The 15533-nt window shown below is 39.1% G+C and overlaps 2 protein-coding genes across 3 annotated transcripts; both read left to right on the forward strand.

The window, feature by feature from the left end:
• The first annotated feature begins 739 nt into the window (after positions 1-739).
• Positions 740-5847, forward strand: Tmem18 (transmembrane protein 18). Its single transcript, XM_046627506.2, has 5 exons — positions 740-1084; positions 3162-3279; positions 3387-3441; positions 3762-3855; positions 3998-5847. Exons 1-5 carry the CDS (start codon positions 1022-1024, stop codon positions 4133-4135), a joined length of 468 nt encoding a protein of 155 aa, XP_046483462.1. The 5' UTR covers positions 740-1021; the 3' UTR covers positions 4136-5847.
• A 4205-nt stretch (positions 5848-10052) lies between these two features.
• Positions 10053-13199, forward strand: LOC124219638 (retinol-binding protein pinta-like). Of its 2 annotated transcripts, XM_046627498.1 has the most exons (8): positions 10053-10162; positions 10704-10871; positions 11332-11491; positions 11622-11774; positions 11874-11982; positions 12372-12482; positions 12711-12813; positions 12887-13199. In XM_046627498.1, the coding sequence occupies exons 2-8, from the start codon at positions 10733-10735 to the stop codon at positions 13036-13038; spliced, it is 927 nt and encodes a 308-aa protein (XP_046483454.1). In that variant the 5' UTR covers positions 10053-10162; positions 10704-10732; the 3' UTR covers positions 13039-13199. The 2 variants fall into 2 exon arrangements, with proteins under 2 accessions (XP_046483454.1, XP_046483453.2); XM_046627497.2 differs by lacking the exon at positions 10053-10162 and having other exon boundaries at positions 10589-10871.
• The last annotated feature ends 2334 nt before the right edge of the window (positions 13200-15533 follow it).

Here is a 15533-nt window from a genome sequence, read left to right on the forward strand (position 1 = left end):
ACCACCGTGTCCACCGTGGGGAGACCTTTTTTTATGAAGTCATTTTCAACGTTATGAAATAAGTTTTAATCGATAAATACAAGGTTAAAAATTTATTCTCCATTCTTCATGAGTGTTTTCATTTGACATAAAAAAAATCAGATTAATTAGGGTACTTTAATCATTGAAAAAAAAATCTCGCAAATCAGCTATTTTTAAACCCGTTACACGAGGATGATCTCTTAAGGGGGTGCCCCGGTCGATTTCGACATTGATGTATATATCTCCAAATATCGAAGTCCACTCTCTTAAATGATCGATATAGATCTTATGACAAATTTTTTTACCTTGAAAATATATCTTAATGTCAAAAGGATGTCTTTAAAAAACGGGTGACAAGCCATCATACGGAAGAATTTCAGTTTCGTATAGAGATCAGTGAGTACGTCCAATAGTATATATGCTCTAAGAGTTTCAATCCAAGAAAATACACACAAATTTGAAAACATTGAGTCGAGAGTAGAAACTTGGTCGGTAAGTATCAACAGTCGGTAAAAGTGAATGATCCATCGCCGGTCGGCGTTTGTCCAACGGTCGTCTTCTGTTTTTTGCGTGACGGTCGGGCGGAGTTGAGCATAGAGCAAAAGTAGATTCCGGTGTTTTAAAAACGTTGAACCGGACGGTCGGCATCTCTGATCAAGCCGCCAAAGGGTTCGTCAATGCAGCGTTCCGACAAAAGATGTCGCAACTCAAGGCCGACTGAGTCAAGTCTTGTTGTGCATCGCGCGTGGCGTTTGCGTCGTTGAAATATAACCACGATATAACGTGTCGTCGGCCGGTTTTAAGGCTTCTGTGTGACTCGAGTCTGAAACAGAGTCAAAAAGTTCGCCGTACAGCTTTCGGGGGTAATAATCGAAACGGCGCTGCTGACCAGTCGTGGGCACATGTCTGTGGCTTGCTGGTGGCTGTCTGGAGCGACGGAGCAGGTTGAACGAAACCGCCTTTCAAGGCCTGCAGTTCGATTTGAGTAAGACACCCGGCAATGGCGGCACCTCAGTTCATCGCGACGGACTCTATCGACGGCGTATGGCCCTTCCTTCAGAGCGTAAGTGTCACCTACGTCATCCGAAACGCCATTTTCCCACGAGGTATTCAGGAGCTTGATCATCCTCCGGCTTCTACAGATGAAAGGGAACGCCTTTCTGCTTCTCTAGCTTTGACTCTCTGGCTTTTCAAGCCAATCCGTCAGTCCTGCATCTGTTTGTTGTTCGCCGTTTCAGAGGTTTTCCTATCACTCGGAATCTTCTTTTTTCCTCTCTGTCCCTCGGACGTATTCAATCAAGATTCCGTATTTTGGGAAAGACGTCTTTTTCATTAAAAAAAAACGTTGAGGTTGTTGTTTTGTTAGAATGTAAACACGTTTTGGCAACGCAACTTTGATGTACTTGAGGGGGTGCCCGGGTTGATTTCGACGTTGTCGTATATATCTTCAAACATCTAATTGTAAGTCCACGTATCTCAACGCGAAAAAGGGTCATTCAAATCTCTGTGGCCATAAATTCTCTAATTTTTCTACACCGTCGAATGCTCTGGTATTGAAACACTAGGGGACCCGCAAATGAAATTCTCATCCAAAATCACGTAAAAAAAAAAAAAACATCAGCGGTTTTGTAGAATTTCACTTACGGGTTCCTTTAATCACTTAAGACACTCCAAAAAGTCACCTCACAAGTTCCAAATCTATTTTTCTATGATCCGCGTCCACGGGGTTTCAGCAGTATCGATTATGGTTAATTACTGAGTCATCGCCGATCATTAAGTCGATTATCAGGAACTAAAAATGACGGGTAGCAATGCAACAAAGAATCATGCTAACGCTGATTTTTGTGCACTTATGAATGAAGAACTAATAGTGCAATTATCAGTGTGCAGAAAGATATAATGTTCAGCCAATTTTCAGAAGGCTCTCATAATACGAAGTTGGTCTTGTCCTGATTGTTTCGACCTGGAAGCTATATTTGATGAAGCACTTCCTACAAAGACTTAATTGATTTTCTGCCCAAAATAGATGATAACTTTTTCACAAAAAACCATTCAACTGCAGTTGCAATGTCGTCATTTCTCATTGCGTTCGATTCCAGTCATTCAATTACTTGTACACTATCAAATAACGATGCATATCAAGTGTCTGACAGTCCGTTTATGTATTTATTTCACGATTACGCTTCTCTCGCGCCCACGGCTATCTTCGATTGATCAACAAGGCTACCACCGCATTGCGATGTCGCTAAACAACAAAATTATAAACAATGATAAACAACAATAGCCCGTTGGACTATTTACTATATCTGAAACTTTTCGATATTTGAAAGTCATACAACAACAAGGCATTCTTTTTTGGAAAAATAAAATGTTTTCAAATCCACCGTCGTATCCTCATTGTGCCGTAAATGTACTACGAAGAATGCTTTTAACCTGAGTGAGTGTATGCTGGGCATATACAAGGTGATGATAGTTCATTCTCAAAGGTTAAAATTAGCAATTGGAATGACCGGCGGGAGCCGGCAGCCTTACACCGTCGAAACGGTGGTTAATTATTCATCCACAGTGAAAAACGCGTCTCTGTTTTATCGCTTCTTCTTGCCCTCGGTGCCCTGCATACAATTTATACCGATATGTACTCTTATTTTTCTCTTTCTCCCACTCTTAAAATTTGCATCGCAGTATTTTGTATCAGGTGCAAAATTGAAACACTTGCTTGCATACGCATGCATTCATACAAAGTCTCTTTATATTCGTTCAAACGTTAAATAACCAGACGATAACCAGACGCGAGTCTGCAGAAGCTCGTTAGTCATTTTTATTCCAGATTATTTTTTAATTCTTATGTATCTCGGTACAAAAATAAACTGTGAATTTTATTTTTCTACAAAGTTAATACTTGAGAACAAAAAACAAATGGCCGTGAAAATTTCGTCATATTTGTCAATAACTTCTGAGCTCATCGACGAAAGAAATAAAAACTCTATCGATGGACGAAATTCTGGTTTTTGATGATACTTCGAGAAAGAGCATCGGAATTATACGAAAAGAAGAAGGCAAAGTGAGAGGTGGAAACATGAAACAAGGAACAAATTTTGCATTCTTATTAGTTAAGTTTTCTTTCCCGGCGATTGTTGCAGATCGAATGGCGGGATCCGTGGCTAGCGATCCTCCTGACATTTCACGTAGCAGTAACAACGACCGCTCTGATGACCAGAAATCATGCAAATTTTCAAATACTTCTGTTCCTCATATTGCGTAAGATGATGCAAAAACAAAATAAAATGTTTAAAAAATTATATATTCACCATTACTTTTCGTGATATTAATTAATTCCTCTAACATTATTCTTTATCTTCTTACAGTTCTCCTTGTTTATTTTTCCGAAAGTATTAACGAGGCTGCTGCCACGAATTGGATGTGAGTATAAAATTCAATATTACTTCACAAATAATCACTTTGTCATCGAATAGTGGTTAAAGTTAACTTAACGTTGGTTACGTTTGTTTGTTTTAATTGTAATCCAACCGCAATATTTATTTTCCGATTCAGATATTTCTTTTCCTTACTTTTGTTTATCAGAAATGTTTAAAGGTAACGTCTAAAATATATAACAAGGTTGGTATAAATGATAGAATCATTTTGATCTACTTGATTGCGGTATTTTTTAGCAAGTTTTCAATTTCTTCGAATGATCATCATTCTCACTACTGACCCTTTTTTTTGTTTTTTCAATGAAGGGTATTCTCAAGACAACAATACTTTGACTCCAAGGGTCTTTTCATTTCCATTGTATTCTCCATTCCAATACTGATGAACTGCATGATTATGATAGTAAGTACTGCACAGTTCTATATTTGTAAACAATCCCACCGTCATTCTTGAATTGACGGACACTTTCATCCAATTAGAGAAATGTTGAAAATTTGATTCGCGAATTAAACAATATAAATAACAGATATTTTTGTGCTATCAGGCTAGTTGGTTGTATCAATCCAGCCAGTTGATGACGAGGCTAACAAGAGCTCAGCTGAGGGAGCGTACAAGAAATCGTCTTGGCGACGGTGATTCGACAAACACGAACGGTAAATCAACGCGACAGAAACAGGAGTAATGAGCGCAAGAAAAATCTAGTCAGATATGATGCATAACTGTATGAGAGATAAAAAGGAAGATAAAGGAAGTCAACGCCTATCTACATCGAGAAATGGTACGATACGATACGACGACGATTATATTCTCTGACGAGAATGAAGATAGGTACTGTACGTGATAATTATCTATGCATACTGATAATAATTACTGTAAAATATAGAAGACGAACGATGTGTGCGCGTGTGTGTATTATATATTGATAATTTTTTCGCGGGTGAGAAAGGAAGAGTGAGAGAAATTTCGAATCAGGTGAAGAAGAATGAATCTTTGAGTCTGCACGTGTCGCGATCATGAATTAAATTTTCGACACACAAACTAATGCTTACTTATAGTCGCGTTTCAATTTCTTTCTACGCTTTTTACGGAAGGAAATTAACAAAAATAGAATAATAATATCAAGGCGAAAAAGTAAATACAGTGACATCACAACGGATTGAATATATCCTGCAACCTAGTTGATCATTTGAAAATAGAAACACAGTAATGATATCTGAAACGTTAATGACGGCCTAGCGAGTCATCCAGCTTGCAAGTTTTGTCCGAGCGTTCGCTTGATCACGAGCGTGATTCTTCGATATTAAGTCGTTCTTGGTTTGCCTAGTTCAGGTAGAGTATGGTGAATTCGGAATAAACAGGCAAATCGAAAGACGTATTAGTGATTTCTCTGAATACTGTCTTTCCTGCGAATTTGTTACGCGATTTAATTTGACTCGTTATAACGCGTCGATTAATTAATTATGTTTAATTAAGCGCGTTAATATTTCACGTGCACGTGTACAATTTATAAGCTTTGCATATTTGTAAGTTTGGACGAAAATGCTTCATATCGTTAACGGATTGAATGCTTGTCATTTCGTTTTCATCTTCGCTTATAATATTTTATACGCATTATAAAAATAATTATAAATCATCTGCATAATAAATTATCTGCACATACATTCCCGTCACTTATATAATACGATATGAGATCAAAGTTCTTTTTATTTGCTCTGTAGAAAATTTCGATTTGTTTCTGTGAGAGAATGGATTTAGTTGATGTTTGTCTGTGCTGATTGTTTCTCGTGTATGATTGTTTGTTACGAAGAAAAAATGAATAAACCAATAAATAGACGGACAGAAGTATTTTCACTAAACTCTATTACAGAGTTTAAGGCGGTACTCTTTATTTTATCAAAAGGTTTGCGCGAATGTGTAAAGAGGGGTATGTACTTATGTATACATATGTATATTTATACTAATAGATCACGTGTGATAATAAATACGATACGACGTACCTATAATGTATTTGTCGCTGCAATATTTGTATAACGTGATTGTATTAGGAGTGGATGATCGATGTGGTGATTTAGACGATCTCGCGATAATATTTGGAAACACAGAAGAATTAAAAAAAATTGTATTTGTATCAACAATCCCATTTCCCTTAATTTCTTTTGTTTTATTTGTTACTATGATTACTAGTGTAATATTATATTATATATTGTAAATTTACCCATCACGCATTTTCTTGCCTTGCCTTGATAACAGTAAACCATCCGACTGCAATCATAAAGATCTATTTGTATTTAATATGGTGCATATGTCACTGCTATTGTTATAAGCCTTACAAAATTATGTAACAAAATATTTGTAATAACCCGTATTAGGTATTAAAAATGTGCCAGATATAAATTTGTAGACATTTCTTTCTTATCAATAGCATCCTCGTCACCTTTAGCTATTGTTTTCTGTTCGTTTCAGTGAGAAAAGATGAAGCACAAGTGAATAAATGATTTCGCATTGATTTTATTATTTTTGGTGTTATTATTATTTTTATATACCATTTGAACGGCACAATAATACTATAGTCTATGTCACAAATAAAATTGACATTCAAATAAAAAAAAAAATTCTACACCTCTCTGTATAATGAACAATATTCATTCCGTGAGACTTGATTGCTGAAATACAACTTTTAATAATTTTTAGCTATATCGATCAGATAATTCTTCTCTATCATTCGAGAAAACTCCTTACCAACTGTAAATAAGTACCGATGGTGGATTCAATGCGTAACATTCTTGTACGTAAGATGGCAACTGTACGTCAGATAGAATGCGACTTGACCAAATAGTTAACAATTTTACTTAAAATTTTGATAATTAATAACATAATTGTAATTGTTGTGATTACTTTGAAATAATTTAAAAATCTAGAAACCCGAATTGTGTTTTATTTTATTTTCAATTCACTCGTTCAAGTTATTGGGGAAATCAATTCATCGGATTGTTGGTAACGGAGGTATTTTTTTTGCTTCGTTATTGAATGGGACAAAAAATCTGTTCTACGATCAAATCAACGCTTCTCAATACATTACAATAAGTACATTTTTTACAAGCTTCTATCACACTTGTATCAATCCACACATATTTCAGAATATCGGCGCGATTGAGTCAACCGAGTCTCATTTTTCCTGTTTTTCACTCCAGTAAAAAAATAAAAAAAAAAAAAAAAATTACTCATAAAAAGTAACCAACAACAAACAAAAATAACGAAACAACAATCAATCCAATCTGAATTTCGTAGTTTACAGACAATTTACACGTAAATGTGAAAAGTGACATGAAACGTTAGCGTACTGTGGTGTACAGTTTTTCACTTATCGATATTCTATTTACTTTTTCCTTCTTACGTTTTGTTGCGCTGGTTTCTTTCTCTCTTTTGTATCTTTGCTTTTACAAAGTCACCGTTGCCTCGAAGATTTACGACGTTAGCCCAGCGCGCTTTAAGTCACGAAAATAAACTTGGCATCATCAATAAGCGTGCAGCCCCGATGCGGCAAGCGTCGCGACGACTTGACTTGGCTCTGCAACCCTCGCCAGCAAACCTGCAACGGAGATAGGAATTTGGGGGTTGCGCATATCCATGTTTGCAACGTACGTACATACGCGGGTATACGTATATAAATAGAGCAGGGAATCTTCCATACATGGAAGAGTAAAGACAAGAAGAGAAAAGGCGAAAAAAGGAGACAAGAAATAAATACCGCATTCAGAACAAACTTATCCCCCCCCCCCTCATCCACGTTTCGCTTTTCTGAATCCTGTTTATTCCACATTTCAGGTAATCCCATCGTCTCAGTGTTCGAAAGAAAAATAAAACAAAAGAACGAACTCGACACGAATATTTTTCACCGCTCGTTGAATTTTACATACATTTTGTCGGAAATATATAACGATGTAAAAAATATACTCGGAACTTTTTCATTTTTCCCTTTCGTCTGATATTCCGACCGCAATTGGCTTCTTTTTTAAATTTAAATTAGTGATTGAACGGTAGTTGCCACGAAGTAATTCGTAAATCTATCTGGCTTTTTTCTTTGTTCGTATATAATCGGAACTTTTCCTCCGGTCAGACATAAATGAGTTAGTTGGTTAATTCTACATCAAACGGTCGCCTGACCGAAAATAAAATAAAAAAGGAACGAGTATATTTGAATCAACAAATTTTAATTATTTGAACAGCCATTAGCCGTAATTAAGTTCGTCCCGTTCAAAATAATTATCAAAGTCGAACCGCAAGCACATATAACAGATTAAAGTGAATTCATTTGACCGTAATTAATATTTATTGTAAACGATTTTAACCGTAAACAAACTTTATTCAGTACCAAAAAAAAAAAAAAAATACGTACGTGGTTGAAGCTAAGTGAACTACGTAAATGGAATTACTTATTCTATAATTCACAAACTTTTTTTCAGCATTTTTTTTCCGAAGTGTATAGAACATGGTTATACATATAATACGTAGATTTATGTGAGTCGCAGAGCGGCATTTGCGGTTCCGCTGTATATAGTTATAAACCGCGAGTTCTCACCTCCGCGCATAAGCCCCGCGGTATAATAATGGAGATCTCATTGAGATTCAAGATGTGAAAAGTTTTTCGGCATTTCGCTCCCACATATAGCTATGCGCAAATATGTATATATACATATATATTTACCAACGGACTATACGCGTACGCATATTATACACAGCGTTTGAAATTCTTTCAAGGCAGGCGTATAGTTGCACATGCGTTCGTATCAATGTATGCCTATATCAAGAGACGAGGTATACGGGCCTCCAAATGTAGCTTACATCAATAGCAATAATAATAATAATCATACATTCATTTACACATGCATGCATGTACAGAGTGTTTCCGAGTAAATCCCGCCGTATGTTGGATTGCCTACCACTGAGGGTGACAAATATCGGTAAAACAGACCTACCGAATTACCATTATTACTTCAGTCAAGTCAATTCGTATGTTCAGTTTAACGTGACTCCGGAAGGCGATAACCGATCGCTTGAGCATAGGTTACAAAGAAGAAAACAACTTCTTGGCCAAACCCATACATTTTGGCAGCACGCGCAGTCCTGGGTTATTCGCGTGGACTTTATAAACGCTACTTACCGACCGATAACACTCGTACCGATATTTCTTCTCCTGCGCGGTAGGCAACCCAACATACTGCGGCCTTCACTCGGAAACACCCTGTATGGACACCCAGGGCGCAATATGAGGGAAAGTGAGCAGAGCTGGTGTTCCTTTCTTTTGGTCCTTTTTCGTCTTTTTCATCATGAATAGGCAGAATAACGTCGAAAACGAAGGCAAGGAATATAAAATGAAAAAAAAAACGACGGAAGAAAAATGCAAGGAAAAAAGGAAATGGCAGCGTGACCGCGTGACACCAGCGACTCACACTCGCAAGATCCAGAAACACGTTGACGAATAGGTTAGACGTGACAAGAGGATCCCCGTATTTCGCAATAACGCCATCCGCCTCGCTATTCGCCTCTCTTTTAGCTCTGCCGGCTGTACATGCATACATATTATGGGAGAGACTTCGCTTCCCGCGAGAGACCCCAAATTCCCCAAATTTTTACATTACGGAGCGCTTTTTCACTTTCTTCCTTTACTTTTTCACTTTTTTTTTTCCTATCTTGTTTGCCGTCACTGCACGATTCTCGTTTTTTTCAGCCACTTCCCTAATTCCTGCGTCTTGGCTTCGGTTCTTCATTTGTGTGATATTTGTAGCATTAAATTAAGCAGGTATTGTAGGAACTGCACGACCTGAAAACATAATATCATCAATCCTCTTGTGAAGAAATATTTTTCACCACATTGAAATACGCATGTATTATTTAAATTTTATTTCAAAGTACAATAATCTCTGAATTTATTCTGTTTAATCTGACTTTATACTTACAATTTCATAAATGAATTGAGGCGGATTTTGCATAAAGTTGTTTATAGGTGTCTTCATAGAAAGAATTGTAATATAGTATACAGAATCTTGTGCAAGAAAGTTGGAATTAATATTATTACATTGATTGGAAATCAATCATTGACAAGGTCAATTAGTAATCAGATATTAAGTCGCTGTGTAATTATCATCACCTTCTGTGCGCTAATACCTGAAGCACATTCACAAAAGGTCTCTTAAAACGTTCAAATTACGTGAACAAGATTTGATTGGAGTTTGCGAAAAATTATCGTAAGAAATGTACAAAGAAATTTTCATTATTCACCAACTTAAATAGCCAGGGAAGAGAGAGGCTCAAAAACACGTGAGAAAAGTTGACCCGTAGACATTTCCGTGTCTTGTTTATTAAAAAAAAAGGACGAAAATTCTCTTCGTCTCTTCACTTTTTTTACAAATTATTGTCTGAAGACAGCTTTATCGCGATGAGACATTGGACGTAACCCTGTCATCGTTGGTGTAAAGATAGATGAACACGATGCATGTATACATACCTATATACGCCCACTGTAACATTGCATAATATATCCAGCGTAGGTGGAAAGATATGCTATATATATCACGGTAGCCTAATCTGGGTAAGATAATCAGTAAAACGTCCGTCGCAGCCAATTGTCGTACTGCATGAGGAGTTTGACATCGTTCATCGAACTGCACGGACTGAACGAAGACCGACAGGGACAGGGTGCCGATATCAGGTGAGTGATAAAATTTATCTCGCGAATATACGCGACGAAAGTCATGCACGCTGTTGTTTTCAACACTGAAAACAATTCCGGCTCATTGACGCTCGGATTCGCCGATTGCCGAAAGCTATAGTGTAGGACAATAACGAAACGAGACAAAAGGTGAACAGAATTGAGAGGAAAAATAATGGCGGGGCGAACGATGAGAGCGTCTGATTGTAATGCGTCGTCTACGAGGAAACCGAGGTACACGCTTGGATTAAAGTTCGCGTTCTTGAGAGACTCGCAGAATCACCGAACCCATCTGATTTGCTCTATATTTTTAAACTCACTCATCAATGTGACCAGTCATTGAATCAGAGATCCGGCAGAGCCCTGTCCAGTTATCTAACATTCGGTCGGCTCGCGGTGATAATTCTAATTATCGATAACGCGGTTTAGTCGCGGTCGCCACCACAGGCAATATCAGATACTGTTTCCTTTGTGCTTTGTCAACTGTAACGATATAATAAACCGTCAATTCGCCTTTCTCTTTATGGGCATAATTATTTAGATCCGAGCCATCCAGACCCACGCATCGTAATGAGCATCAGAAAATTACCGGACGATTTGAACGCCATCGCTAAGAATGAACTCGGCGAGGATGAAGCGAAAATTGAAGAACACATCGAGATTATTACGGAATGGCTCAAAAAACAACCGCACATCAATGCTAGAGAAGGTAGGAATCGTTATCATTTTTTGTACCCTGATTCGGTAGTCCAGCATCCTTGGAAATCCGGTGACATGGTATACAAGTTCAAAAGTTTTCGTAAGATCGTCACCGTGTCCTTGACCATGAACTGTACGAAGGTCAAAGATTTCGCAGAATCATTGTGGCCGAAAAAGTTTGTAAATAAAAATCGATTTGGCAGGACTCTGGTTTTACACTGGTCTTACTTGATGGTCAATTTAGCTCATACAGCTTTTGTATTGTTCAACATAAATACTCAGTAACAGTAGGTAAGTTCTGACGGCTGCTTTGCCCCCGAAACTGAGCAAATAACATTATTGCTACCATTCTGATTTTTTATTCTGGTATCCAGGTTCATAAGATTTTACAAGCTCATCGTCATTTCCTCGGCCATTAGTCGTAAGTGTATACCAGAATAATTTTTACTACTTTCTCTTTGGTGAGCCAGATCCGCAATGGATAGCGGCATTTTTGAGGGGCTGCAAGCACAGTCTGGAAGTAACGAAGCAGAAGCTCGAGGCTTATTACACGATAAGGACCCACCTGCCCGAATTGTTTGCCGATAGAGACCCGAAGGGGGCGAAAATCAGCGAGCTCCTTGACCTAGGGTGGGTGAACATTTTTATCAAGTCGTCTTGTCAACTCCAGACCTCGTCGATTCTCTTCACTTTACCATTACGCCAGTAAGCCTAGCATTTTTAGTATGCACACAGTCAACTGTTCACCGATTATTTTCAGAATTTACCTTCCGCTACCGGCGACTAAGGACCCGAGTAGTCCCAGGATAATCCTGCTTCGCGGAGGATGCTACGATCCCAGCAAATACAATTTCCTCGACATAATGCGGGTCAACTACATGGTGATGGACCTGATGCTCATGGAGGATGACAGGTGGGTTTTTCAGAATCAATTTTGGCCCTGAAGGAAAGATACTTTTGTCAAGGCTTCACCTGGTCGATATATAATATCCTCCGACATCTTTTTCGACAGGTCATTAATCGCTGGGCAGCAGACAATCCTCGATTTGACCGGCAGCAAATTCGAACACGTCGGTCAGTTCACTCCGGCAACCGTTAAGAAGGCTGTGACTTGTTTCCAGGTGAACGGTTCATTATTTTAAGGAAAACGTTCAGAGATAGATTTTCCCTTTGGTATTCGACCCTTTACCGGTAATGAAACTGTGCTTGCTACACGAATCTATCTAAATTCAAATTGCTTGGTCTGTTCGTAAAATGGTGGAAGGAGTTACTTCCGGTAGATTCTAATCATTATGTGTTGCGATTCTTGAAAAGAAAGTCCGTTTCATTTCTGTGTTTGAGCCTAATCTGAAATGGAAACCACACTTGACTTTAACCTGGCGATGTAAAATCAGTTGAATAATCACTTCCACTTCCATGTAAACGAATTCTTTGTCATCCGGCTAGGAATGTTAAATTTTTTTCAAGCACCGATAAATTCGTATTCATGTTAATATGTTTCATTGACCAGGACGCTTACCCTCTAAGGACGAAGAGTATGCATTTTATCAACCTCCCACCAAGCTTCGACATGGTCTTTAACATCTTCAAGCTGTTTCTGAAGGAGAAGCTGAAGAACCGAGTAAGTAGTTCCATTTCTCAAGGACTATGCTCGAAATCAATTGTCAGTAAACTTCTTGGGGCAACTTTCGGGTTTACTTCAAGCCCTGGACGAGTTTGTTTAAAGTCTTCTAAGTTGGGTCAAAGTTTCGAATTTTGACCGTTCGGTACAATGGTATGTCTGAACTTTGACCCCCACCTTACAAGTCGCTTTTCTGACCTATCCATCTCCGATCTTGACTGTGTCCAGATTCTGATACACAGTGACCAGAACACCCTCTACGAGCACATCCCGAAGGAAATTTTGCCGTCTGATCTAAACGGAAACGGGCCCTCGATCGCGGAACTGACAGGTGAGAATTAATCTCCAGTACTGTCCGCATCATCTTTTCGCTTCTAGTAAACTTGGTTATCACTTTCCAACAGCTGAATGGAAGCAAAAGGTGCAGGACAAACGAGACTGGTTCCTGGAGGATGCTCAATTCTGCGTCGACGAATCGAAGCGAGCTGGGAAGCCGGTTTCGGGAGCCGATCTCTTCGGGGTGGACGGCAGCTTCAAAAAGCTTAGCATCGATTAGTCCTCCTCAAGTTCTTCGACTATTACAGAGCAGAAGACGTTGTTACGTATGAAATTGATAACAAGAACAACAAGTGTACGCGAAATCCCTTGCAAAAGATTATCTTCAGCAAGCTGGCGATGTTTGTATGTATATTTCTTTTTAAACTACTTCGACCAGAACCGTTCGTCATTTTTTCTTCTCTCCGACTCCCGTTCTCCCTAATTTATTTCGCGAAGAAGACTCGGTCGCTGTCTTTTGCCAAGTTTTTTTTTTTTCTCCCTCCCCTCCGTTTTGTCTACTTTTAGGGCCTGCGGTTTGCGCCGGCAATATAAAGAAAGAGGTGAAATTGAAAAGCGCTTACGACTGAAGAGAAGGAGAGATCTCCGGAGCCCCGAAGAGCATAACCGTAAATAACGCGGAGCTCCCGGAATATGAGCCCTTGCACGAAGCTCCTTTTTGCGCGGCGGTACTTTTTTCGAAGGGTGAAAGGGGGAAGGAAGGGGGATTGGGGATGGGGGGGAGACGAGGATGCGGACGGATAGGGTTGCCGCATTTCGGCCACGTGCCGCGCCACCCTTACAGGGTCCGACCAAACCGAGCCGACATTGCGATCCGCGCCGTTTTACGTTAACGTTTTCGATTTAGGTGTATCGATGCCAATATTGCGGCAAAACGCGACAGTCGTTTCGCCCGGAATCGTTTCACTCGGTCCCGAACGCGAGAAGAGAATACAAAGAAAAGGATCAAGGACGGTGTATACATAGGTGCAGGATGGATATACATGAGGCACACAAAATTTTACTCACACTGCACACGCATTTTATCCCATCCGCAAAAGCTGTCGCTATTCGCTTCTGCCACAAATTGCAGCTCTGCCAGCTCGGATAACGCGACGGGTCAAATCCGAATACTTATTCCGGTTCCTCACGTTCTTCAATAATCTCCTCTCCGGGCTCAGGATCACAAAAGATCGGTATCGACCGCCGCAATTTCACTTTTCAATCTTATAGAATTAATAGTGTTTTAGGATTATTAGAAATTAGTTCGTCAAAAACAAGTCTGATCCAGCATCAAAGTGGTTTCAATCCTTCGTGGAAACATAATTCTGACTATTTGTAGGTACGTATTTTTTCTAGCAATGGTTTCAAAGATTCTGAAAACACCGATTATTTTGCATCTTATTATCAAAATTATTTGAAAACTTCTTCTGATATTGGCAGACTACAGAGTTTGGCATAAAACATTTCCGAACTATTTCAAAGGTGTTTTGAATCAGTCAAGTTTCTTCACAAAATATACCTTATCAATTCCAATTGATTTTCAAAAACTTTCAATACTGATTCCTCAAAAAAATTCTGTGCCTTAAATTTCGACTTCTTTATTTGAATAACTGTACAAAAGATTTGAACTCCGAATAACTGTACAAAAGATTTCTGCATTAGAATTTTGATCAGGTCTCTCTGACTGTCGTTATTCCTTAAAAGTGATCAGCTTAAAATCAGGGAAGATAGCAATCGAGGTGAACACTAAATTTGTGAAAATCGTTGATATACTTGTTTGAAAATGGCGAGAAATATTTTCTTCGGCACGGCGCGGAGGTGGAAATAGTGAGGTCGAAGGGACGTACAACGTCTCGGACGACGAGGGTGAGGATTTCGGGTGTTAGGATGAGGTTGGGGATGGGAGGATACCGCGAGGATCGGGAGTAGGCGATACTCGTCTCTGGTAAGACATTATTAAGGACGTGCCGGGAATATCAGTCGAAGTAGATAATTACATTATCATCCGAGGGACCGAGACGCAGACGAAGACGAAGACGAAGAGGCGAAGGTGGAGCCACTCGGTTGTCAGGCGCGGCCGAAAGGTGATCCAAGCTCCACTATCACTCTCTCTCCTCTCTGTCCCTTGATCTCTCTCTCTGTGTAAACGACAGGTACGTGTTCAATCATAACCCGATAATGGGTACGTAACCCCCAGGGTTATCAATGTTATCACCTTGTTGAACAGACTCTCTCCTCTCTTCTCTATCTCTCTCTCTCTCTCTCTCTCTCTCTTCTCTGTCCGCATATTGTAAAGGGGATGGAAATTACTTCCGACTCACTGGCTGTCAGACTTCTCCGGTCCTCATCCGTCCGACCAACCCCGCAGGAACTAATCAAACAAAGAAGAAACCAACGAATTAGGCAATCGAAATGAATAATCCAGTCGCGTTGAATGCAAATATTCTAATTTTACTTTCTCGGCGCTGGTCTTGCCCTTTGGTATAAAAGTGTTCAAGTATCTGGATGATAAGTTCAGAAAACCTTCTTCGCATTCCTCAAATTTTCATAGTGAAAACGGACACTTATTGCTTTGGAGACGTTAGTAAGTCTCATCGAAACGGTAATTGCAATTCTATTATGAAAAAAAAGTTTCACCAATTACTGATTTAAAAAAAATGATTGCTCCCAAAAAAATACCTACCTTACTTTCGCGAAGTGGCTGAATCATTTCTTAAGCGTGTCAATTACTAA

This window comes from Neodiprion pinetum, chromosome 5 (assembly GCF_021155775.2).
Source record: "Neodiprion pinetum isolate iyNeoPine1 chromosome 5, iyNeoPine1.2, whole genome shotgun sequence".
In the NCBI taxonomy this organism is placed as follows: Eukaryota; Metazoa; Arthropoda; class Insecta; order Hymenoptera; family Diprionidae; genus Neodiprion; species Neodiprion pinetum.